The 27,451-nt window shown below is 42.7% G+C and overlaps 1 protein-coding gene across 1 annotated transcript; it reads right to left on the bottom strand.

The window, feature by feature from the left end:
• Window positions 1-1,655: 1,655 nt before the first annotated feature.
• On the bottom strand, window positions 1,656-26,308 carry RP1L1 (RP1 like 1). Its single transcript, XM_054001633.1, has 4 exons — window positions 25,670-26,308; window positions 10,657-10,825; window positions 3,678-8,767; window positions 1,656-3,530 (listed from the first exon to the last, which is right to left on the bottom strand). The coding sequence occupies exons 1-4, from the start codon at window positions 26,306-26,308 to the stop codon at window positions 1,656-1,658; spliced, it is 7,773 nt and encodes a 2,590-aa protein (XP_053857608.1).
• Between the last annotated feature and the right edge of the window lie 1,143 nt (window positions 26,309-27,451).

Here is a 27,451-nt window from a genome sequence, read left to right as displayed (position 1 = left end):
TTTTAACTTCTCCATCTAGAGGATGGTGCTGTTGTCCCTGGATGATCTCCCTGGAGGCACTCTCAGCTTTTGTGGGAACAGCTCAGCTGAGATCCACCTCTCCACTGGCTTCTCCCAAACTCCCCCATTTCTCACACACCCAAAATTAGGTGTTTGCCTCAAGCTGAACCAGAGTTCTTTATTTGAGTGAAATTAATAATCTCTGACTGTAAGTTTAAGAAATGGATTCTAGAAATGAAAACCACAGGAATTATTTAATTTGGAATACTGATTATTTAAACATGTTTGCATACATCTTCACAAACCCAACACAACACTACACACATACTTTTTCTCCATACAATTTAAGGCATTTTGTTTTCAACCTCTCAGTTTTATTCTCCCTGCAAATTTTTGATAAAATGAACTGTGTCCCTAAGAGCTTTATACAAGTATGCAGCTGAGGTATGGTCAAATTTCTCCTGGTATTAATTGGGCATTTATTCAGAAATGTTTATATTTCCCCAGAGGAAGCAGAAAAAAAAAATAATTACAATCTGGTAAAAAACTGTTGCTAAATGAAGTTTGCAGTTCTATTGTGGTTTATAAAGTCCAAGCTCTCCAATAAATGCTTCAGCCTCTTCCAGCTGTTTGCTGCAGTACAAATGCCCAAAGCTTTTCCATGTTAAAGGGAAAATTAGTTTAAATTTTGTCTGCAAGGATGGGGCACTGAGCCATTGTAAATCCTTTTAGCTCCAGAACAGGGCCTCATGCAAAATTGTCTGAGGGATCCCAGATGGTTGTAAAGTGCTTTGATACCATCATTGGCATAGTAAAGGACATCACAAGGGATTGGATCTATCCCTAATTTGGTCAATATTGCATTCAACCACTTCTCAGAGACCTGACAGGGTGAATTAACTCATCTTTTTTATCTACCACTACAATGACGAGCATAGTTCAAAGAAATGGGGTCTGGAAGAGGATCTACTGGAAAGACCTTTATCCATGTTGAGGCTTCCAGTGAAATGAGGAATGAGCTCAGCATCTACTAAAGGAAAAAAAAAAAAAGGAAAATGGGGAAAAATCTTTGATATCTCAGACCTTTTTTTCTGGATACAGAAGAGGTGGGGTTGGTGAGGGCAAGATGAATATACAGGGTATAGGGAAGTTAGGGTAGGGAGGAAGATGAATGTGCATCAATGTACACCTCTGTGGGCTCTGACCAGACTTTGGCAATGAATCCTGATTTTGTCATGTTTCTGTGGATTGGCAATCTCTCCAGGAAAACAGCGTGCAGCAGGTGAAAGGCATCCCAAAGTCACACAGAGACGATGCCCAGCAGAGCCACAGATCACTCCAGCAGGAAACAGCATGGCTTAAAGGGTGGGAGTTAGAAGGTATCCCAAACAAAACAGCCTTCCCTCTCCCCAAACCACTTATCTATTGAGACCACAGGATATTAATGAGCTACTAGCCCTCTAGAAATGAGGGCAGGTAATTGCAACATTACTCACAGGATTCAAGATTGAGTTTACCACATTTAGCTGAGAAGAAAAGCCGATTACAAGGGCTCAACTCACTGGTGATACTGAAATATGTAATGAAAATATACTTTAAAAAAAGAAAGAAACAAAGAAAGAAAGAAAGAAAAAGTCAGTTTTTGGTCAGCAGTTCTAGAAGTCCAGGTCATCCTGGTCAATCTCATCAGAGTTTTCTTTCTTTTTAGCAGCCTGATTTTCCTCAGTGTTTTCAGCCTCCTTTGGATCTGCACCTTCAGCATCTGGCTGCTCCTCATCTCCCACAGGATCAGAACCTGAAGATTCTTTGTCCTCTTCTTCTTCCTCACTGTCAGGATACATCTGGGAGGGTTTGGAGCTCTCATCACTTTGAACCTCTCCATTTGGCTGGTCGCTAGTGGGGTTATCATCACCTTTGCATTCCTCTTCAACTACTTCCTCTTCAGCTATTCCTTCCTCTTCAACTACTTCTTCCTCTTCATCTACTCTTTCCTCTTCATCATCAGACCCCTTCTGGGATTGCTGTGAGAAGTTTCCAACAGAGGAATAACAAGAAAAGGCTGTGGTTTTTTTCAGAGTCTCTAACCTTTTGTTGGGTTTCTTGCCTTTGGTCTTTGAGGCTTTCTCAGAAACTTTGTTGTTGCCTTGGACTTCATGCTTTTCATGTGCATTGTCAGGGGCATCACCGGTGGGTTCCTCACCATTCTCATCAGGTTTCTCACCTCTTTCACTGTTTTTCTCCTCAGCCTCATCTCCTGACTCTGGTTTTGCATCTTCTTCTGCCTCAGCTTCATCTTGCTCAGCTTCTTCATTTCCTTCCACAGCATCTCCTTCAGGATTGTTGTCAGCTCCAGAGCCCTCAACATCTCCTCTGCATTCAGATGTCTCTGCCTCATCATCAGCCACAACTTCCTCATCCTCTGGCTCCTCTGTTTCTTCAGCTTCATTTTCACCTTCATCTTCACCTTCGTTTGTTTCTTCAGCTTCTTGCTCTTCATTTTGAGCTTCTTCTTGTCCCCCTTTTTCTTCCTCCCCCTCCTTTGTTTTTTCCTCCTCTTTTTCTCCCTCTTCTTCCTCTTTTGCTTCTTCTTCCTCCTCTTTTGGGTTTTCTTCCTCTTCTACTTCCTGCTCCTCTTTTGTTTGACCCTCATCTTCCTTTGCTTCCTCATCTTCCTTTGTTCCTTCTTCCTCTTCCTCCTTCCCTTCCTCCTCTTTTGTTTCTTCTTCCTCTTTTTGCTCTTCTTCCTCTTCTGCTTCCTCCTCTTTCACATCTTCCTCTTCTTTTGCTTCTTCCTCCTTTCCTTCCTCCTCCTCTTTGGCTTCCTCCTCTTCCTCCTTTCCTTCTTCCTCCTCCTCTTCTTTTGCTTCCTCCTCCTCCTCCTTCCCTTCTTCTTCCTCCTCTACTTTGGCTTCTTCCTCTTCCTCCTCCTCTTTGGCTTCTTCTTCTTCCTCCTTTCCTTCTTCCTCATCGTCTTTTGCTTCCTCCTCCTCCTCCTCCTTCCCTTCTTCTTCCTCCTCTTTGGCTTCTTCTTCTTCCTCTTTTGCTTCTTCTTCCTCCTCTTTTTCTTCTTCCTCTTCCTCTTTTGCTTCTTCCTCCTCTTCTTTGGCTTCTTCCTCTTCCTCCTTCCCTTCCTCCTCCTCTTTAGCTTCTTCCTTTCCCTCTTTGTCTTCTTCCTCTTCTTTTGCTCCTTCCTCTCCCTTCTCTACTTCTTCTTCCTCCTCTTTTGTTTCTTCCTCCTTCCCTTCTACCTTTTCTTTTGCTTCTTCTTCTTCCTCCTTCCCTTCCTCTTCCTCCTCTTTTGCTTCCTCCTCCTCCTCTTCCTCCTTTGCTTCTTCCTCCTCCTCTTTGGCTTCTTCATCTTCTTCCTTCCCTTCCTCCTCCTCCTCCTCTTTTGCTTCTTCCTCTTTTGCTTCTTCCTCCTCCTCTTTTGCTTCTTCTTCCTCCTCCCCCTTCCCTTCCTCCTCCTCATCTTTTGCTTCCTCCCCCTCTTTTGCTTCTTCCTCCCCCTCTTTTGCTTCCTCCTCTTCCTCCTTCCCTTCTTCTTCTTCCTCCTCCTCTTTGGCTTCCTCCTCTTCCTCTTTGACCTCTTCCTCTTTGGCCTCTTCTTCCTCTTTTGCTTCCTCCTCCTCTTTAGCCTCTTCCTCCTCCTCCTCCTCTTTGGCCTCTTCATCCTCCTCCTCTTTTGCTTCTTCCTCTCCTTCCTTCCCTTCCTCTTTCCCTTCTTCTTCATTTGTTTCTTCCTCTTCCTCTTTCCCTTCCTCCTCCTTTGCTTCTTCCTCCTCCTTCACTCCCTCTTCTTCTGTTTCCTTCTCTTCCTCCTCATTTAGTTCCTCTTCCTCCTTAGTTTCCTCTGCTTCTTCCTCTTCCTCATCTTCTTCTTTAGTTTCACCCTCCTTCTCCTCTTTTATTTCCTCCTCCTCTTCAGCCTTAGCCATTTCTTCTTCCTCTTTCTCTTCCTCCTCCTCTTTTGCTTCCTCCTCTTCTTCTCCTTCTTTTGTTTCTTCCCCTTCTTCTGCTTCTTCTTTGGTTTCTTCAGTTTTGGCCTCATCCTCCATCTCAGCATTTTGACACTCCACTATTTCAGGTTCTTCTCCATCTCCATTCAACGTTGTGCCATCATCTTCATTTAATTCTGGCTCTTTTCCTTCTTCTTCCTCTGCTTCTGTTTCACCTGTCTGAGGTTGCCCCTCATCCTTCTCCTCGTTTTCTGCCCCTTCCTCAACAGAACCATTGGGAAGTGTTTTGGTGTCCTGGACTGCTTCTGCGATGATGGCTTCCTCATCGCCATCTTTCTTCAGCCTCAGGATTTTCTGCAAATCAAAGGCTTGCATGACTGGGGCATTGGTGGCCACCACAGGGGCTCTGGCAGGCCTGGAAGCCAGTTTTTTCCTCACACAGGAGTCACATGGACAGTATTCTTCCTCACTGGATTGTTTGCTAATGCTGTCCTCCAAAGCTGCACTAAGGTTAAAGTCATTATCTGCATCAAATGAGAAGTCTGATGTCTCCTCCAGCCTCATCTGGGTGCCATTCTTGTCCCCAAAGAGGGACTTCTTATGCATAGTTTGCAGTCGCCACCTCCTCTGCTCGGTTTGGAGTTTGGACTCGCGTGTGGGTGGCTCCTCTGGAGGTCTTGGCATCCTCCTTCCAGCCCTGCTTTTGATCTTCCTCAACTCCTTCTCTATGCTCTTTTGTATCCTTTTACTCACTTCCTCCTTCAGCTCCAGTATCATTGCATCCATCTGCTGGTTGTCCTGCAGGTTCCACCTGACTTTAAACTCATTCATGGCATTGACATAGTGAGCCATGAACTCCTTCTCGATTTTCTTGAGTAGTCTCAGGACCCAGGTTGGGTCCGGATCCACGGAGTTTTGCTGGACAAGGGATGTGCCCACACTGGTGGATGTATCGACTGTGGGCTCGGGGTCATTTGGTGACTCTTCCTGGGGCTGCTCCTGCAACTCCTCTTTCAGCTCCGTCCCGACATCAGCATCACCGACATTGGCATCACCAGTGGTCTCTGGCTGTTCAGCTTCTTCTTCAGGCTTTTCTTGTGGGACTTCATCAGTCACAGCTTCAGCTTCTTCTTGTTCTCCAGTTTCAGCTAATTTGTTTTCTTCTTCATTTTCATTTTCTCCCACTTCCTCTTGACCACACTCACAGTTACTGCCCTGATCCTCCTTATTCTCTTCTTCCTCCTGGGTTACAGACTCCTCTCTAGCAGACTCTGCTTTTTCCTCACCTTTTGCCTCTGAGCAGGCTGTGGAAGGGCGGGATAGCTGCTCTTCCTCTTTACTTTGCTCCTCAACCTCAGTCAGTTCTGTGCCAGTCTCTGCATTTTCCATTTGCTCGGCTGATTTGCATTCCACGGTTTTCTGTGCCGCCAGCGTGCCACCAGCTGTGCATTCTTCTCCTGAGCCACCAGAGCAACTGCAAACATCAACCCCAGAGGAGGACATGGCAGTGAAGGCGTGATCCATGGATTTTGGGCCTTTAGACCCAGACACTGGCTTTGCCAGCTTGCTTGCCTCTTGGCCTGAACTTGGGCCACTCCTTTCAGCGGTGCAACCAAACCACAGGGCTTGAAAAATATTCAGCAGCTCCGTGTACCTTGACTTATTCAAATGTTTTGAGTTTTCTGATGGATTCTCTGACTCTTCATCAAGGAGTTGGAGGCTGGCAAGACAAGTAATCAGAATGTTGGCGGAGTTACTCAGTTTCCTCCCCATTGTGGGGGACACTTCAGGCAAACTGTTTGATCGGTCAAATTTGGTCTCGTGCTTTGAACTGAGCAAGGCCTTCATGATCTGGACAGACGTTTGGACAGAGATTGGCAGGTCTCTCTTGATGTTATTTTGGCTGGATGTAACTGACTGGTTGCATTCTGCCTGCTCAGCTTCAGCAGCTTCAGGTGCAACCTCAGAGATTTCTTCCTGGTTGATGCATTCTTCAGGCTCTTCAATAACAGCTGTGTCTTCTGCTTTCTCTTCTTCCACTTCATCCTTTGCTTCATCCTTTTCAGCCTCCTCCTCCTCCTCCTCTTCATTCTTCTCCTCAGCTTTTTCCTCCACTGGGGCTTCCTCGGCATTTGTACAGTGTGATACCTCAGTGGTTGACTCTGCATGTTCATCTTCTCCATCATCCTCCATTTCATATTTCATAAGCAATGTTTCTGAAGGGATTTTCCGGAGCCAATCTTGCACAACTTCTTCTGGAGATGTATTTGGTAGAGCTGATGGCATTAAATCACCTCCTTCCTCCAGAACACCTGCATCTTCTACCTCTTCCTCTGTTTTTTTGTTGCAATAATCATCAGTCTCTTTCTTATTCTGACCATTTCCTTCAGTTGCAGCGGATTTAGAGCCGTAGGAAGTTGCTTTGGAGGAATCCACAATTTCTTTCTGCTCTCTTCCTGCAGTCAGCACTGACTCGGTGCCGATGCTGCTGATGGAGGAATTCTTCAACATGGTCGAACGCATATTTTTTCTCTTTGGCTTCCCTTTTGGTGGGGCAGGGCATTGCAGACTGCACACTGACATAGTCTCTGACACCGATGCCCGGCTGGAATTTGACACCTTCACACGAAGATTTTTCGTGTTTGTCTGTCTTGATTTTGAAGACAGAGACATGTTTGATTGTGAACACCTATCATCAGTTTCCTGGGATATCTGGGTCAACAGGCATTTATCTTTTATTTCTGACTTTGAAGAGACTCTTGAGGAGCTACTTGTGGGTTTTCCATTCCTAATCCCATCCTCAGCTGGGTGGTCAACTTTTGAACATACACTCCCACTCATGCTTCCCTGTTTTGAAGAAGAGGGTTCAGAACTAATCTTGGCATGACCCTTTCTGGATTTTCCATTAGGACTTGAAACACTTGAGCAGAGGGATGATGGCTTGCTGTTTTCTTCTTTATGGTTTCTTTTCTTTGAGCTTTTTGAGGATTCACTGTAGCCATTGGCAATACTTTTGGAGCTCTCCTCCTCAGCAGGACCTGCAGTTGCCTCTGGTTCACTGTTAGATGAAATGTTTGAGTGAAGAGATCCTGACTTATGAGACGTGGTGTCTCCAGCAGATTTTTTCGTGATTTCACATGAGCTTTTGGAGTAAATTGATGCCCTGCTGCCTGATCTCGCATCGTCTGCGTGTAGGGAATTCTTTTTATTCGGAGTGGATTCAAGTGAAGACACAGATATTTCAGACTGTGCGTCCAAATGAACGTGGCTGCGTTTGCTCTTTTTGGACGCTCTGGAAGAGCAAGAGACACTGCATGGAACGTTCTCATCACTGCCACTTTTCTTGCTGTTCCTGTCACTGGCCTTGGAACGGTGGGTTCCTTGTGTAGAGCATCGTTCCCCTTCACTGCTCTCACCCCTGATTGATTGGCTTGGCTTTGTTTTTGCTGACACTGAGCTGACTTCATTGACTTCACTTTCTTCCTGCTCTGGTTCCACCTCTTCAGCCTCTTTCTTGGGGCAGGACTCACTGGAGAAAGAGGACACCACTGGGTTGTCATCAGAGATGTCACCCTGCTCAGCCTTTTCTTTTGGTGTGTTGCAGTTACTGGACTTGCTGTGCACGCTGTTGGCAGGGGTGGAGCACTGGCTATTGTCTCCCTGATTTGCCTTCTGAAGGCTTGAGGAAGACACACTCCTGCCCACGCTGCTCACTTCCTCACACACATTCTTCTTGCTCTGCCTGGACTGCAGGGATGACCTGGACATGACACTCCCAACTCTGCTGCTTTCAACCTCTTCCACATCATCCTTCAAGCACTTCACAGAGGAAGCTTCAAAACAATTTGCATCCTCATTTTGTGAAATGATTTTGGTGATCTCCTGGTCTTCAGGACTGTCTTGAGTATCCAGGTTGTTTTCACAGCTTGAATGTGACATTAAGCCCAAGGATGAAGGCCTCTGGCTGTTTCCTGTGCTTGTCCGAGTGTAGTCCTGCTGTTCTTCTCCATTGGAAGCACCGGTGGATAAATCACTTCGGCACGCACACTTTTTAATGGATCGATATGCCACTCTGTTCTTTATAGTCTCTGAGTAGGATGAGGACTCTCGCACAATGTGCTCAGAGAATTCCTCGCTGGATGTGGTATGGATGCTATCCACAGATGTCATTTTTTTGTGGACTACTCTCCTCCGGGAAGATGTACTGGAGCACGATGACCGCGTATGCCAGGTGCTTCGCACGCTGGGCTCTTCCCTCTGGGACATGTGCATGGGGTTCTTCCAAATGTCATAGTCCTGGTGTTTCTTTCCACAGCTGTGACAGTGGGCCTCGTCACATTCCGATTCCTCAAGTTTGGACATGTAGGAATCGATATCACAGGGATATAAAGAATCATCTGCCTCCGAGCTGGCTTCTGGGTTCATTTTCTGTAGGGGATCTGCTCCACTGTCCTCCTCCACTCCTGACTCTTCACAAGGCAGCTGGTTCATCAGGTTGGACTTTTTGATCTGGGTGGACCACTGCAAAGTCTCATCATTGAGCAAACGGAAGCGAACCTTCATCTCCACGGACAAGCTCCCATCCTTGTTCACATGGACCCGCTTCTCGATGTCATCGTTGACCAAGGACTGGACCAGGTCCCCAGCTTTTGGGTGAGAGCAGCCATTGGAGAAGGGTCCCCCGTTGTCTGGAGAGGCCACGAGGCCATTGGGGTATGATTTTTCTGATGATAAGGAAAATCTCATTGACCTGTTGCTGGATGCTGACCGTGGATGGATAACGCTTTTTTTGGCTTTCAGTCCAAAGTTCACTGGAGTGAAGAAAAGAAAGATGGAGAAAGGTGTTAACTCACATAAAGATGACAGAAAATATGTAAGTCAAACCCTCAAACTAGTGGATCCTGATGTTATTCTATTAAAGCCAAGCCTATGCCAATTTACATAATTTGAAAATTTGTCTTTAGCGCCCTTTCATCATAGAATAGTTAAGGTTGGAAGGGACTTCTGGAGGTAATCTAGTCCAACTTCTTTGTTAAATGTTAAGTATTCAATCAATAAATTGTAAAAAAATATTTTACATCTTTATTTTAAAAAATAAATTGAAATACAAACACTTTGTTTTATTAAGTGCATGTCAGGAAGTAAAAATAAGAAAAATAAAATATATATATACGTATGGAGCAATTTAGTCTGTGAGTTCGGGCATTTTTTCATGTTGCAAGTATTCCTTTATTTAACTGTGAAAGTTTTCATTCTTCTTATTTAACCAGGGAAAAATACATGGAGAAGTGACCCTCTTCCTTAGCTTGTCACACATTTATTGTGCGTCATCCACTTCTCCACTCATATTCCAGGAAATGTGCGGCCATGTAGACCAGAGCAACACTCAGTCCCTACAGGGATGTGCCACTAAGAGTAATTATAATTCTTATTAAAACATAAAGGACAATTAGAAAAGGAATTGTAAGCTGGCAATAATTACAAAGAGAAATAGTGGGAATTGTAGAACAAATCAGTGAGAATAAGGGAATTTAGGAATTACAATTGAAAGAACATCTTTATGGCCCATGCAGTGATCTGCATAGGTTTGTGTAGGTCCCTTCATTTCAAGCAGAATATGTTGCTATCAGGCTGTCTTCCAAGACATTCATCTGTCTTGTTTCAAATATATGTTTGTCCAAAATTTCCTTGTACATATATCCAGAAAATCCAGTGCCTCCATGGGCATATGCAGCTAATTGGAGGGCATTTTAGGAAGGAAGTGCTGAACAGGAGCACATCCAAATCACATTAAATAGCTCTTCCCTGACCATCCTAATGATTGAACTGATGAATTTGCTCAGTTTCTTGATGGGCAAAGTTCCAGTTTATTCCCATGTTTCCCTCCAATTTTTTATGCCTTGGACAGTGAGCATAGGATGCCTCTGTCCTTGAGTTTCTACAGCTTTTTGGCAACACACAAATGAATCTTTCCAAGGTCCTGGTGTTGACAATGGAGAGAAACAGACGCACCTCCAGGGCACACTTAATTTCATCCTACAATAAATCCTTAATACGGGTAAGATTAATTGCCCTTTGGAATTAGGAAGTTTCTTTTCCCAGGCTACTGAGGGTGGCTGGTTAAATTACCTGTGACCTTAGATGACTCATGAGGGGGTGCCAAAGATATATAATACTGAATAATCCACAACATACTCCTTCCTGAATATAATCTTTCGTTAAAAACACACACTATTTCCAAAAGGCCAGCTGTAACCTGCAGGAGAAACTGAGTCTCCTGCTGGCAGAACCAGGGCATCCTCTGGTCCTGGTGCAGGAAAATGCAGGAGGGAAGGCATGATAGGACAGACAACAAGGGGATAGAGGATTCGTGGGAAATCTCAAGGGTCTGGGTGGACAGACACAGGAAAGGAGGGAGTTCTGGAAGGAAAAGGAGACCCAGAGATATGAAAGAGGAAGGGAAGTCAGCCAGACATGGGGAGCAAGTAAAAGAAAGACTAGGGGGTGTAGGGAGGAAATCCTAGAAGGAAACCAGAGAAAAAGAAGAGGAGGATGGAAAGGCCTGGGAGGCAGGGAGAGGGAAGTGCATTTTCCACATGAAATCTGAACGCTGGGGCAGCACAATAGGGGCCTGTAATCCCCACGCTGTGGGACACGGCCCTGGGTACGACTGCGCGACACGGCCCCAAGGTTTTCTTACTTTCATTGTTCTCGTTGACATTGTTGCCATTGTTGGAGCGGGAAGGCAGGTTGGGCAGCTTCTCCACTGAGTGTTTCCTCAAATTCTCCATGGATACAGGTTTGAAGGGCTCCCGGCCGACGCACACCAGCACGTTGGGGCAGTGGAGCAGGGCCTGCATGCTGTCGATCTGCAAGGGGAACAACAAGTGAAAAACCATGAGCCCAGACAGAAGAATTTGGTTTCCCAGGCCTGCAATCAACTGACAATGAGTTGTCACCTAAATAAAAGAGTATTTGGATAATGGTCTCAGGCACGCAATGTTGTTTTTGGGGCCAGGAGTTGGACCTGATGATCCTTGTAGGTCCTTTCCAGTTCAGGATATTCTGTGATTCAATGAAAATAAAGGTGATTCTGGAGAACTTCTGGGTCTACCAAAGCCTGTTGGAGAACTCCTCCATTGAAAGAGAAGCTCTGCTATATTTTGATCAGATTTCCTAATACAGGGAAGGTCTGGGAGATATTGCTTAAGGGAGAATATATCTAATTTATTATGTATTATTTAAGATTTCACGTATTCTGGAAAAAATTTGGGCATATTCCATGTGGTAGTGAGGAAGAGGGTGGAATTGGAGGTGGTCCAGTTTGTCTTACAGAGAATTATAACCTTTAAATTCTTGTATGGGGCAGCTTTTATTACCCGAAAAATGCTATATTTCGTTTTGTCCCTTAGTTGATCCTTTTCTTGCTCAGGAAGAGGGACAAGAATTGCAATTTCCCCTAATATTCCCTCAAATACTGCTTCAGTTATAACCCTAAGTATTGCCTCAGTGCTGGACAATGAGGGACATTGTCCCCAACGTGGGAAGTGCCTGTGAAGGAATCTTTGCTCCTCCACAAGAACTCAGGTTTGCACCCTTCGTCCTCACCACATGATCTGTTCCTGGATCACACACCAAGTCCTTCATGTGTCACTTCTCATGGAACTGTATAATCCTAGAATGGTTTGAGTTGGAAGGGATTTTTTAAATGCCAACCTGTCCAACAATGAGCAGGGACATCTTCAGCTGAATCAAGTTTCTCAGATCCCCATCCAGCTTTTACCCAAATACATCTGTCTCTCTCAAAGAGCAGGAATCAGTCCTGTGGGAAGCACTGGGCAGACAGATCCTGGGCCCATCTTCCATCTTGTTTCTGCAGCCTCTCATTTGAAAGACAGAAGTTGAGATCTCAGGTAAAATACTTGATGTCTTTGAAAAGAAGGAGAAGTCTCTCTTGCTGTCTGAGAGGACTTTAGAGAGGTCAGTTTCTGGCAGCTTTGTGCATCTCCACAATGTGGCACGTCCCTTCCTCCTCAGCCTGCTGCCTCAGGAGGACATCTCTAGAGCATAGGGAAGACTTCAACAAGAGGTGACCACACCATGGGTTACCAAGCCAGCACTGGTGCTGGGCTTAGCAAGATGCACCCTGACCTCACCCTGTCACTTAATCATCATCCCCTTAATGAGAACCAAGATAAGGAACCTCAGAGAAGCAGCAATGACAGTTCTGCAGTTGTCACACGTGCCTGAAATAGCAGCGAGTAAAGGAAAGATCTCGGCCTCTAAATATTGTTACAGCCAAGGGATAAAGAACCAGAGCCCTTTTGGAACTGAAGCCCTCAGTTTGCAAAATGCTCCTGGGGTTTTCCAAGATGTCCCACCAGGACTGTGGGAGACACTAAGGGATTGGTGTTGGACCTGGTGCAAATAAGAGGAAAAATGTGTGGAGGGTGAAAGAGCAAGACAGAGATAAATGGAAGAACATTCTAGTTAATCAGTTCTGAAAACATTTCTTACAATAAAACATATGGCATCAACTTTTTAGTGGGAATATAATAAGAATTCCTTTGTCTTCCCATTTTTAAAATTTTCTGTTTGTGTTACAACAATTCTTGTGTGTTAGGCCCATCCAGTTTGCTATGAAACCCAAAATAAGAGAGCTTTTTTCACTGAAACTTTCATTAAATTCTGCAAAGCAACGAAACTGCCAAATTCATGTGATGGGTACCATGAAACAGAAAAATAGCTTACAAATCTCAGTTTGCTTCTGTTCACTCTTCTTCTGGTCCATCTATTCCTAAAGAAAAAAAAATCTTTATATAGTCCTAATGAAACTATCTTTCTAGCTCCCTTTAAATGTTTATAGAAAGACTAGGATTTAATAAACCAAATATTTTGAGTATGTTTTTGCCATCTGTATATTTAATTTCCTTCTTTACTTTCCTGTTCTTTTTCTTTCCTGTTTTTTTTTTTTTTCTTTTAATTTTTATTGCTTTGGTGAGATCTTTCCCCTTATCTTACACAAGTTAAAAAAAAAGTGAGAATAAAAAAAAAAGAAAGAGAAAAGGGAGAGAACAAAAAGACAAATAGACATGACATGTGTTCTGTCCCTAAAGTAAAAGAATCTGTCTTTCAAGCTCCACTAAGTTTAGGAACTGTTCCTATTGGTAAAGGACATTTTTTTCAGTGAGAGCTATTTTTTGCCCACATTTTCTCACGTGGTTCCATGTCTGAGTGTAGATATTTCAATCACACTCATCACTGCTGTGCTGTGTGCGCAGAAAATAGATGGTGCCAATGACAGAGAGTCAGGGATCCATGGAACTGAGCCAGCTGAGTTAGGGAATTTATACATTCTTTTATATGGAATACACTTGTGTGATGTCACTTAAAATAGTCTGTATTTGTAGTATGGGGTATTTCTGATACCAGCAGCACTTTAGCTGTGTTTGTGCCTGTAATATAAATTTTCTTCCTAATGTCTTGCAAGATTAATCTCTTTGAATTGATAATTCCAGAGATTCATCTTTGTCATACTTCATTGGTAAAAGCATTTTGGTAGTTTTAAGTACAACTGAATGTTTTCTGATGGTCAAATAAATCCCATTTCTCACACTGATTTAATGCAGTGTCCACTGTTTCAGGGCAGGGCAGGGTTGGGATAGCAGTTCATTCCATCTGCTCCATACGGAGCCTTCCCACACTGCTGCAGGAATTCCATCCTCTCAACACACGGCCTGGGATTTCCAGAGAACATCTGTTTTTAGGGCCATCAAAGTGACATCTTTTACTAGTGCTGAATTATCACTGAACAGCACATCCCCTCTTGTGTATTTAACAACTTGCAGCTCACTCAGTGTGTTCTGGGTGAGGCCCATTCCATTCTATTATTTTAAATCAATAGTAAAACCTCAGATTCTTCTTGTAAACAGATTCTCCACTCCCCTCAGGCTGTCACAGCAAGATTTCTAAGCAGCCATGCTAGGATATTCAGAGAAAACAGTATTAAATCCCACCACGATTTAGCTAAAATACACCCAAAGGCAATGGATTGTAAATCCTTAAAATCTGGTGATCATCTGAAGGAGATGTGATGGAGAACAGAATGCCCTGCTCTATTATTTCTCCATTAATTCATCACATAGGATTGTAACTCATCGTCTACAAGCAAGGCTTCTTGGTGGAGAGCAGCCAATATTTTTGGGAGACAGTTAATTTCACCTGGTGCAGGTCAACCCCTCACCTTGGACATGCCTGACTCTCACTGATGACAGAGTCAATAATCTCAATGCAGTTGTCTAAATGTAGATTCAGAGAACAATTTGAGATGTTCTAGAGTATCAAATATGTGCCTGAGGATAGCTGACAGGATAAAAGGTAAACATGAGACTGGAAAGCTCAGCAGGAAACATCAACCACATTCATAAAGTTAGAAAATGAGGAATCTTCATTTGCAAGCTGAGTCCCAAATTATGGGAACTTCAAAAATATTTTAGTCCATAAGTGAACAATTAGAAATAAAATGGAAGAGAAATAATGGCTTATGATAAAGGTATCTGATGGGTTAGCAAAGAGTTCCTTTAGATCACTCAGGATCCATTCCAGCCTTTCTGGAGTCCCCTCGACATAACTCAGTCACAGTTGAGGTTGTGGATTACCAGAGACAAAAATCCACTAAAAATCATGGGATCAGTCTCTAGCAGTTGGCACTTGGTGGGCTGGAATAGACTCTCACTAAAGTTTTATTGCATGATACCGGAAAATTAAATTGAGTTTCTCAATCTTACTGTAAAACCCAAACCAAGTCCCACTGTTATAGATGGAGAGAAACTTAGTGACCTCCACAGACTCTGGATCAGGATCCAAGAGGATTATGGATGCTGTGAGTGAAGGTCTGGACAAGAGCCCAGGTTGGCTGTGTCTTAGAGCAGCCTGGTCTAGTGGAAAGTGTCCCTGCCCATGGCAGGGGGTAGGAGCAAGATGATCCTTAAGGCCCCTTCAAACTCAAACCATCCTATGGTTTATGATTCATTATCCCCCACCAGAGGAAGTCCCTGCCCCAGTGGGACATGGCATTTATGGATTGGTTCAAAAAAGCTCAATGTTCTTTCCAATAAAAATGATTTACAGAAATTTAGCTCCACTGGGGAGGTCATTACATGTGAGGTGCAAATGAAAACACATCCTCTCTTGTGAAACAGCCTTTTTTTTATCATTGGATAGTCTGGCTGCTATCCAATGAGGATGGATTGTCTCCATGAATTTTGCTGTACAACTGGACCCACCAACTGCTGTGATCTCAGCAAGGACCTCTAGGTGCTACTGCAACACAATTAATAATAAAATGACATCAATACCTATACGGAAGCAAGGCAAACATAACACCTCTAAAATACGGAAGCAGCTGGTTGTTGTGGAGAAAATGCCACCCTCTGGCTCTTCCCAGAGAAAGAAGAACCACTCAGCCTTGCTCACCTCAGAAGCTGAACATAGATATCAGTTTCTGATGAAGGCAGAGTGAAGGAGACACCCTTTCTCTGCCTCAGGTGGCTGCCAGCCAGCCAAAGACATCTGAGACTTAGACAGAATGTGGAAATAATGCAAGACATTGTTCAGAGGACAAATCTATAAACTAATCCACCTTCCAAAGGAGTGCAGAGATGCATGGGAGGAACAGGAAAAGCTGGAAACAGACCCACTGAGGAACAGGCTAATGGGCTGAGTCCATGGCCTGGGCTGTCTCACTGCCTCCTTTCCTAGAGCTCTTTCATCTGCTCCTCTTTGTCTTCCATTCCCATTTACACCTCCTTGCAGTGTGAACAGCCCAGTTGTTTTGTGTTTGCACCACATCCAATCCGGAGGCATCCAGGCTCTGAACTGATGAATCGCGGTTTAACGATAATGAATTTTGCATTTTATTCACGCAAAGAACCCACGTGCCCTTCCCTTCCCCAAACTTTGCACCGGAGGAATTAGAGAGTGGCTCTTCTGGGGAGTGGCTGGGTAATCTGTGGTCAGAAGGTGAATCATGGGGTGTTGCCACTCCATGCCCACATACAAATTAGCAAAGTAGTGGAAGAAAAGGAGGAGGAAGAGATCAGGAAGTGCATGACTTGTTCTCTCTTTCTCTAACTTTAGCAGGGGTCAGAAGGCTCTTCCCTGTCATGCAGAGGAACACAGAACAAGAGTTAATACTGAACTTGGAGCAAGGAAATACTGCATGGAAATGGATCTAATCCTCTGGAAATGGTAGCATCCAAATTGTTCGTCCAGAAGAGAGCACACAGCATCTCTTGCATCTCTCAGATCAAAACTCACGTGGTTTCTTAAACTTAATTAAATATCAGGTCCCCAGATCCACACAGAATCATGGAATTGTTTGGGTGGGAAGGGGCTTCATGGATCATCCAGTTCCACCCCTGCCATGGTCAGGGACACCTTCCACCATCCCAGGTTTCTCCAAGCCCCGTCCAACCTGGCCTTGGACACTTCCAGGGATCCAGGGACAGCCACAGCTTCTCTGGGCAACCTGTGCCAGGGCCTCCCCACCCTCACAGGGAACAATTCCTTTCCAATATCCCATATAACGCTGCCCTCTGTCAGTCTGAAACCATTCCCCCTTTTCCTGTCACTCCATGTCCTTGTCCAAAGTCTCTCTCCATCTTTCTTGCAGGCTCCCTTCAGGTACTGGAAGGCTCATCCCAAAACCTTCTTTTACCAAAGAAAGATGCATAAATCAGCATGGATTCCAGCGTCCAAGGCTCTTGTAATTGCAAGCTGCCACCTTTATTTGATGCTTATTTAATGAGAATATGGGTAAGTCCATTGCTCCATATGCTGAAATGCATCAATGTAAGATAATTTGCCATTCCAGTATTTCTCCAAACATCAGCATCTTCTAGATTTTTACAGACACGACCTGTTCAGCTTTCACATTTGCCCACAGTGTAAAGATGAATGAAAAAATGGGAGTTGTGGAAGGCCATGAAGCACTCAGTGAGCCAAGTAAAGCATGTGAAAGAGAGAGGAAAAATGGAATAATTCCCAAGCTCTGCTTTCTCAGTCAAGCACAGGCAAAGATGATGTGTAGCTATTGCTCTGCTGGTAGTTTTTCCTGGAGTACTCAGGATTGCTTTTTCACTGTGTGTGACACTTTGCACACATATAAAATAAACATTCTGGGTTTTGCCCTGAAAATACTTTGGATGAGCAACTCTTTCATCATTCCAAGAGAAATACTGCAGTCAGAAAATCAGTGGCTGCTGGAAATCACTTGGGTAGCAGCAGAAGAGAAACACCTCATGGGAAAAGGGAAAAGGGGAAGGGAAGAGGATTGATGGGGAAATTAAAGGCATGGAGAAAGAATGTTTTTAATAAACAGGTGAAGAGGATATAAATGGGAAGAAAAGTGATTTCTAGTCTGGTTCAGTTCAGAAGTTTTGATTGTGTGAGGGTTGCCACCAGTCCTGCCCCTGTTCACATTGCACTGGCCTTATATGCAAGTTTTGATGGCCTTTTCTGTCCCCACCCACCCTGTCAGCTCAAAATTAGGTCTGACTGTGTTCAAGCTGTGAAGCATGCAGAGAAAGAGCAAACTGCTGTTACAGGTGCAAATTTCAATTGAGAAGAGAGGACAGCCTTTCTAGAAAAGTTTCGCTGCTGATGTTTTTCACCTTCTGATTGAAATCAGAGTCCCCCACCTGCCCCTTTGGCATTGGGTTCATTAAATCTGGTCCATCCAACATCAGCGTTTGAAAATGATGAGTCAGAGTAACATCCACTCCACCCCAAGAGCTTGCCCTGATCCTCTCCTGGGGCAGGATTAGCTTAAAAATTAGCATGCCTTGAAAAATGCGAAACATTTAGTTCTTGTGCTCAGCCTTGTAGTGGCTGAGTCAGTGGGAAGGTTCCAGTTTGGGAGTTCAAGCTTTTCCCCATAACCAGAAGCTGTCAAAACTAACTCCTTATGCATATGGAGAATATTTACAGTGTGGATGAGAAGGTATTCCAGTTGGAAATTGTGGGGGAAGGAAGGAAGGTCAACATAGTTATGCTCCAATTATTTCTAGGAGCTGGAATTGAGGATATAAACCCTCCTGAACCAAGCTCACAGATCCATATGGAATTGATCCATGGTCTCCAGAAGCTCTGGGCACAAAGAGAGACACATTCATGTGAAAATTTTGGTTTAATTGAGTATTTTTTTTTTAGTTATTGAGTCCAGGTTTCACTCTAATTTTGCAAAGTCCATGGTATGAATGGGAAAAGTGAGAGGATTTTTACTTCTGCTTGCAGACCTTGCTAAGAGTTGCAGCAGAATCCTTTGAATTCCATGTTCAAGGCCCAAAAGGAAGAAGAAAATTGATGCAAATGTAAAAATCATATCTTTTTCTCTCCTTTTACTGGCTAAAGACTTGCAAGTCTGCATTTGTAAAACCCAACTTCCCTATGAAAAAACCTCACAGACCTTCCTGTGAAAATTCTTTGAAGAAACAGTGATTTCTACTGAAAGTACTTACAGAAAATTCACAGTTTTTCCAGGAGAGGGTGGAATTCTGCTATTTTTTGTACTCTCAGCAAATGAATAAATAGATCATGGTGACAAATCTTAACTCTCCTGAAGTCCACTTTTATTTAGTGCTCCTTTTCTACACTATAAAGAGAACCATCAACAGAAAAATCTTCACATTTCTCATAAAATATTTTGCAACACAACTTTTTCTAGTGAACCCTGAATTTTTCTGGCAATTTACCTGTTACTGAAATAAAGCTGTTTTTATTGGCTCAATACATTTTTTTTCATAAATAAAACCCCCATACAGGATTTTTATATCAAGTTTAAATTACTGTTATACACTTTTGTGCCCTTTGTTGCATTGATAAATCTGCATTTTGTAAGTCTGGGGTGTTTTGTTTCTTCTTTAACTGTCTGTAATCTTTCCAGAGTTCTAAGTTTCTATATGTTGGTAATTTTCTTCTAAGTACTTTCTAAAATTTGTTTAAGATGGAAAAAAGCCTAAATGTGACAAAATTGTACCTACAGAAAATTTAATTTCTTTTTTTTTCAAAACTACTTGCATTTAAAACCAAAATCATTTGTTCTGGGGAAAACTCAGTAATGCCAAAAATAGCTGTAGGAGGTACCCATAGCATGGCAGAAACTTTTGGCTGTATAATTGATGTCCATAAGGACAAGTTAAATAAGTGGTAGAATTTCCTAAATTGCTATTAGGGAAAATTAGGAAATATGAGTGGTCATACCACCAAGGCTGCCAGAGCTCCAGGAGGGTTTGGACAACACTCTCAGGCACATTGTGGGATTTTTGGGATGTCCTGTGCAGGGCCAGGAATTGGACTGCATGATCCTTGGGAGTCCCTTCCAGCTCAGGATATTCCATGATTCCACGATTATTGCATATACTCAATAATATGAATGGAAATGTATTTGCCCTGGATTAAATTCAAAAGGATTAGAAAGCAATTACGCTTTACTCCATTATTACTGAAGGAACAAAACCTCCTCAGGCTAAAGGAATCATCTGCATTTGGTATATGTTAGATAAGAAAGTATCAGATTTGCTGCATGTTAGATAAGAAAGTCGCTAAACACGGGGTCCCTTTAACTCCACCTTGTAAGGCACCTGGCCAGATGATCTCAGGGCATCTCAAAGGTTCACAGAACACACCTGGATATGAATCTTCTTGTGGATGAGGTTCATGGAAAGTTTTGCTGAGGTTTTCAGATTGCTTGTGTAAATCTCGTTGGAGTCATTGCGGTTTTGGCAGGGAATCAGAGAATATCGAACCTGAAACCTATGGTTTGTTTTTAGACCATGAGTCACACACGTGGTGGGTGGAAAAGTGGCACAGCTCACTTGATAACAGCAGTTTGTCCCAGATCAGGAGCTGGAATTCATTGCAATCCTTCATACCTGAGCACAGAAACTGAGTGTCACAGCGAATATGTCAACGTGCAACAAGAAAATTAACGATCCCACGGAGGCAAATTATCACCTCTCTTCTCCCACTGTTTATATACACACCACATTTTAAACCAGCTTATCTGCCTCCATGTATCCCGTTTTCCTCTTGCACTTCCATCAGTGCCTTGATGACACCTGTCATTAAGACAGATGATCTTGGTAGAAAGCCACATGAGTGGCCGAGAGGATGCCTGCGGGCAGCCTACAGATGTCCTAGGAATGGCTCTATGGATGTGTAAATCTGAGTCAGGAAATATGTCAGACAAGCCTGTTTCCTGGCCTTGCACCCCTAGGTCACTGTAAATACAGTCATTATCAAGAACTACTTAGTGATAATAGTTAGGCCACCAGCTTGGCTAGTAACATCTAAAAATAAAAGTTCTGTCTTTACTGCTAAATTAAATCCATTCTGGATCCAGGGCACTGGAACAACGTTGCCTGTACCACACTTCTTAGAGTGGTCTTTAGAGCATTTAAAGCCTGGATCAACTGATACTCTCCCAAGCAATTCCTGGGCAGATCTGGGAGAAACACACGCCAGGGAGCTTTTCTAAGAAGTGACTTGAACGTGGCTACCCCCTGTGGGAATTAGACCCTATTTTGTGTGCTACAAAGTGGGATTATCCACAGATGGTGCCATTTGGTGCCAGAGTCTGTGCTCTGGTACTCTCCTGGCTACTGGAATGGCTGTGAGGGCTCATTGTGCTGCTTTGGGCTGAAAATCTTATCCTACAGGTTGCTGGAGACTGGGAAGATACAGCAGGGAAGGAGTCACTGCATTTGGGCCATTCTGTCTTTCTCGAAGAATGGGACATGGACAAAGATGTCTTGATTTGCCCCAGAATGGTTTGCCTTGCCTTAGTGCAACCCATGCCAAATTCCACCAAAACACAAGAGAAAACTGAGGGTTCTTACCCCAAGGAGTTTCTAATAACTAATTCTTTACTGTCCCCAGTTTGTGGTGCCTGAGGAAACATTCCTTAACTCGTGATTGCTCCCCTGAGTAACCCGCACGGCAATTCCCTGATCCCTCTAGGAAATTCAGTGACACACAGTGCTCCTTCTGCAATGTTCTCACTTGCAGAATCTGAGGCAAAATCAACTCTTTCTGGTCTTCCACTTGACCTTTCCACACAACAAAACCGGATCAGATTCACTCATTAAAAGTAACAACTTACGGTCAGCCTTGAGTGCACCCAAACAAAAAAACATCTCAGCCTTGGCCTCACTCCAACAACCATAAAACTGGCCACATCCCCTGGAAAACTCTTCTGAGGGCTGATAAATCCCATTTGAGCTGCTCTTGGTAATTGCCACCAGCAGCCATAAACTATGTAGACGATTTGCCATCTCACAGTGTGGTTTCAAACACTGTGTGAGGAGGAATGCTGGATTTTAAGGAAGAGTTTGGTTTGGTTTTTGTTTTAATTTAGTACAGCCAGTAAAAGGAAGGCCTAGTGATTCAGGAATCAGGACATCTGTGCCTGGACACAGCCATGGTGCTGGGTTCCTGTGACTTAATGAAGTCTTAATGACTGTTCAGCTGGTGGGCTCTGGACAATTGCCATTTGTAAGGGAAATCCTCTGTCGCTGCCTCATTATCCTACACGTCATTTCTTACAGCCTGGGAGGATTTCTGCCCTTTCTGTGATCTCTGTCTCTTTGCCCCCAGAGACATCCTTCCCTCTCCAGAGGCAGGTGGTGGGGATCTGAACAGAGATGCATTCCTGTGGTTTAGACCACGAGGAAGAAAACCCACTATGTGGTATAAAAACTTCCCAGAATGGAGTAAAAAGGTCATTTGATGGAGAAGATAACCTACAATTATTCTTTTTATTGAGATATCTGCACACCTGGTTCTTTTTTTAGTGTAGAACTGAAGTTCTCAGTAAAATCTAGGAAATACATGATTTCTTATAGTCTCATCAGCTAATGGATGTAAAGTCCCATACTTGTGTTTGCCAATATCTAAATATCTGTTGTACTTTGTAAGTAGTATATGAAAACTTAGGCCTAGCTTAATTTACTAGTCTCAGTCAGTCTTCGTATGTTCTATAAATAATAAAGAGGGTCCAACAAGTTAAATGCCCCCCCATCCCAAATGCCTCGTAAGACATTCAGATTTAGATGAATTAATGAATTATGCCCAGGATTGTCTCTATTTTAGTGGGAAAATGTGCACAGAGTTTCACTGGCCAGTTGATTGCGTGTCAATGTTAACCTAAATAACAAGTTTCTCTATTTGGGCAGTTAATCCAATTATTTTCAGTTAATCACCTGGAAAACAGCAAAGAGTGGCTTGACCTGAAAAAAACTTTATGATTTACTCTTCTTTTCTTGCTGAAAATTTAACTGATTTTGCTTACCTAAAACTGAATTAAATTTTTCTCCAGTCATATAGTCATCAAATTTCTAGGCAAGAAAAATCTTGGTTAATTTGGAAAAATGGGCTATTTGCCCTGATGAAATGAGTGTTCAAACACTTCACACCTACTTTCTTCGGTGGGACTAGGATTTCCTAGTAGGAAATCTGCTTACTGTTTAGGAATTCAAAATACTGGTTTCCCCTCACTAAAGCCTTCAGGAGTTAGAATGAAAATATGTAAATACCAATGGAACCAAACTGGATGTACTTCCGTGGGAATCAGGGCTTTAAAATTCTCAGATTCTTTGATTTAACTTTGAGTTATGATTGAATTAAACTTACAGGTGTACTGGAAAAATTTGTGAACTACAAAAGGAAGAAATCACTTTCCTCTACTTTCTCAAATCAATACTCCATGAAAAGAACACAAAACAAGCCTGTTCCATGTGTCTAAGTTTGTACCCACATAAAGATTTGTAATTTTGAAGTGTCCTGAATTTACTCAACAAAATGGTAAGAATATTAAAATGGAGCAGATCAAAACAGAGCCTCTGGGACAGAGCTGATTTTATTCCTTTTAAGATTTATGTTTAGATCTGGAATTACAGTAGTAGAAGAAACAAAAGGAGATTGAAGAGCAAACACTCTGGGGTCTATGAACATCTCTTTAATTGATGGAAGATTGATTAACTTGTAGGACAGGAGATTACACCCTTTTTTGGTGTTTGTTTTTCAAGAATTCAAGGAAAAACTGGCTGAAAAAGAGACATTGTGAAACTACTATTAAATGCTGTGAATTTTGTTATTCTGAGCCAGTCAAATACAAAGTCAGTCCATCAGTAGTCCAGATGCATTGCTTAGGAATTATTCTGCTAATCTGTCAAAATATGGGAATAAATATCAAAAGTTACTGTTCCACTCAATCCCAGCCCTCTTTCCCAGAAAGATTTCTGTGCTAAGACATGGGTAAAAAAAATACATAGATAATTTGGACAAAAGAAGTTTACAAAATTATTTAAGGAGAATTTGATTTATTCTTCAAAGAGAATAATGCAAGAAAAAAGGAAATACCCAAGAAATATGAAACATCCAGATACCTTTGAATGATCATGGAAGAATGGAAACTTCTTTCCATTATCTTTAACAGAAAATGCAAATTTAAGTATAAAGACAAGATGTGCAGCTAAAATTAAACTCCAGCACCAGTGGAAGGAGGTTATTTCAGGAAAGCTCAAAACTGTGAGTTGAATCCACAATTTTCACTCCTCAATGAAACAGTTATATCTGGTGAAAACTCAGTCACAACAAACTGTGTATAAGAAACAGAGATCTTGAAGCTGAGCTGTGACAAAAAAAACTTAGAAGAAGAACAGAGAATCCATGCAAAAGTAAAAAAAAATTGGAAAATCTAAGATTTTCCAATCTAAAAAAATCTAAAATCTAATTTTTTGTGGTTTAAATGCTTTGCACCCAAGTCTAGAGTAACAGGAAGCCCTAATAGAAATGGTTGTTAAATGAACAGTAGTGAACAGTTTGAAAGCTGAAGGTAAATTACTAAAATTAATAATGGCCAAAAAACTCACTGTAAAATATTCATAGGAAAGGTATTAATAATCACATATCTCCTAATTATATGGAAGAAGATGATGTTGCTGAGGTTGGACCCCCTGTCACCTATCACTGTGATATTCTGCACAGGAATTAAAGGAGTGAGAATAGAATTATTAAGGTATAAAAAAATAAATTCCTTATTGACAAAACAGTAATGAAAATTTTCATATTAAAAAAATAGAATCTGAAGGGACCATGGAGAGATTAAGTGATGGTGTTTGACCCACACCCAGATTTCTGCTGATGGAAAACATGGAAAGGTTGGAAAAGACCTCCAAGATCATTGAGTTGAAAATATTGTATTTACAGAGTGCATATTTAACACATATCCCATCTAAAGTATTGGTGTTTATAATGACTAGAAGGAAAATTGTGGGAATTCATTTAGGAATCACAAGGGAAGCATTAAGACTGCACTAAGAAGTAGAAGGCAATACTTTTCTTTAGAGGAATCAATGAAAATTCTCAAAAATTGAACAAGAGAAATTTGTTATAAGTTCTCAAGATTATTATGTCCATCTGGACTGAGCAGGAGTCCAAGATTTGAAAACTGGAGAAATCAGTGGCAAAATAAGTTAGTTTTCCATATGTTAGAAAATACCTTGGCAGCAGGATTTGGTTTGGTTGGAAGCCCTTTCCAGACTGGTGAGAACAGCAGAAAGCTCTGTGATAAGACACAGAGCTTCCACCAGGAAGGATGGCTTAAACTATCCCCTCCCTCTCTCCTTCCTACTGCACATTCCTCTCCCTGTGCCAGGTAAAAATGAGTTTATTGCAAAATATTCGTGCATTTTTTTTCCCTCCTGGATAATGGGCCATTTGAACCCAGGTCATTTCAGTCACCTGGCTCAGAAAATGACACCACAAGTGGTTGTGTTTTTACAACCAAGGAGGAGCTGGCACTCAGCCCTTTAAACATGGGAAAAGTGGCAAAGATGCTGGGAATCTCCATTCACTGCAGGGACAGGGAAAAGTCAGGACAACTTGTGACATCCTTTCAAAAAAATGGAGCTAAAGGTTAGTTAGCTAAAAAGAGATAGAGAAGAAGTCAAGAGAATCTCAGGTTTGTACAGAAATTCCTTTGGGAACAGAAGAATGAAGGGATTGCCACATCTTGAATTTATTATAAGAATTTCCCCCACAGCAGATTCACGAATTCATCACTAGAAAAGTGTGCCTTGATCCCACTCAAACATTAATTTTTTTATGCATTAGTTGGTTATCTTATCATCTGACATGGTTATATTCTGCCTGGTTTTGAACTGAAACCGCTGCATCATCTTATTTTATCTTATCATCATTGGTTATATTTTCTTTTCTCTGTTGAGGATCCCACATCATGAGCAGGACCCTGTTCTGTGGGGAACTGTGCAACCACAAGGTGCTACCTAAGGGCCACCCCATTCTCTTGAATTCCCAGTGGTCAGGTATGGAAAAGTTGAACCTGTGTTGGGACATGCCCCCCCCAAAAAAAGGTGAGAAATACTAAAACTAGAAGGGGTTTTATATCTGACTGCAAAACATTAAACCTCCTATTGACCCCAAACAATATTTGACATGAAGTTCTTGAGTGGCTGAACAAGATTCTTCTGCATCAAACTATTGTGTAATTAATGGGCAAGTGATTAATGTGACAAAGCCCGAAGGACTAAGATAAGGTGGATAAACTTTTGGACCCATGAGCTAAAGGATTTACATCACAAGGAACATGATGACTCCTGTCTGAACAACTGACCAGCACCAGAGGTATTTACCTTCTTCCCATCAATAGTGTAGAGCTTCTTCACCGGGAACTGCAGGATCTCCGTGATCTCATCCAGGAGCGTTTTGAAACTCCGGGCATTTCTGCGGTTCAGGATGATGGAGCGCCGAAATCCACTTTCCCCATTCTTAACCAGAGTGATTTTCTTGGGTATTCTGGGGCCATGGTGAGTAAAAGGTGCGGAATAATCTTCCAGCTTGCCCTCCTGAGCCGCTCTCCTCATGGTGCTGGAGGGGCGACTGTTCCGTGGCGGGGCCGGCCTGTGTCCCCCAGAGGTGATGCTGATGGGCTTCACGTACTTCTTGTCGGAGCACAGGTAGCACCCTCCATCCTCCAGCTGGTCCAGCTCACTGATGCAGTGTATTCCTCGCGGGGTGGTGATGGTCCGGACCCCGAACGGCAGCGGGACCCGATGGGAGAGGTCATCCATGAGCGCGTTGAAGCTCTTGAAGCTCCGCTGGTTGATGGCCATCTTGACTCCTGCAAACTGAGGGTCTCCACTCTTGAAGAAGGTTATTTTTTTGGCTGGAGGGACTTTGGTGAGGTTGCTGGCCCGAGCCACGGAGGGGAGGGGTGGCTCATAGTTGTAGGAGCTGGTGGTTGACAGGTAGTCAGCAGGCACCTGAGTCATCCCTCTTGCTTAAAGGTAACTACAAAGAGAAGGAAAAACAGAGTGGGGTTTGTTTGAGTTAGGAAGGATCAGGGCCTGACTGCTGTGGGAGCCAGGTTTGTGCTCCTCACAAGAGCTCCAACATGAGCAGATTGTACCAACAGCTCTTAGGAATTCATGGATCAGGCAGATACAGGGAAGCACAACAGGGAGAGTATCCATAACCCTGCTCCTCACAGTCAAACCCTCCTGGTCCTGCAGATTCCAGTGGGAATCCAGTCAGTGTCAGTCTCCCCCAAGGCACAAAAAGCATGAGTCAGACCCCAAGCGAAAGCCACAAAAAGTGCATTGTTGACTTTGGAGTTTTGTGTCTTCCTTGCTTATATTTTTGAGGTTTTCTCTGAAATTATCAGAGCCAGTGATTACTTCAGCTTTATTTTTACAAGCACAGCACTGAGATTCTCACGTAACCCTTTAACCCTGTGGACTGGAGCATAACAAAAACCAAAACAAAGCTGAATTTCTTCATGTTGTGATTATACTTTGTAGCACACAATCAGTCCTGAGCTCACTGAGGGGCAGAGCAGTGTGGTTTTAGAACAGGCCATGCCATAACGTGCTGAGTTCTGGATGAAAAATTTCTGGCAGTTATGCAAACAATTAACAAATAGCACAAGACATCAAATAGAACTACAAAACTTGGTTCCGCTAAAGAGTGGGAAAATTGGAGAATGGTTGGGATCATCTGCCCAATTTTTGTTGGTGTCCTTCACTTTGAAAGATAAACTGATTTTGGTGTTTCAGTCTGGTGGTTGTATGCCACATTTTGAACACGAGTGGCTTTAATGTCACTGTCCTGATGAAGACAAGACTCCTTATTACTTGCCCTTATCAAATCCATTGCCATGGAAGCCAGTTGCTAAAAAATTCATACCTCACATGGAATGAAATTATTATGCCCAAAAAAGAAGACGCCTTGATTTTGACATGAAAAAAAAAAAAAAAATTAACACCATTTTTACAACCACTAAAATATTGGCTGCAATGAGCAAAATACATTTATTTCATGAATACAAGCAGTGATTCCCCAGGTTACTCTGAGTTAATTACTCAGACTTCAATGGAGACTCTAAAAATGGCACTTAGATATGTCATCTTCAGGTC

Source organism: Vidua macroura, chromosome 31 (genome assembly GCF_024509145.1).
Source record: "Vidua macroura isolate BioBank_ID:100142 chromosome 31, ASM2450914v1, whole genome shotgun sequence".
Lineage (NCBI taxonomy): Eukaryota > Metazoa > Chordata > Aves > Passeriformes > Viduidae > Vidua > Vidua macroura.
The sequence above is the reverse complement of the archived record's forward strand: the minus strand, read 5'-3'. Positions and strand labels throughout refer to the sequence as shown.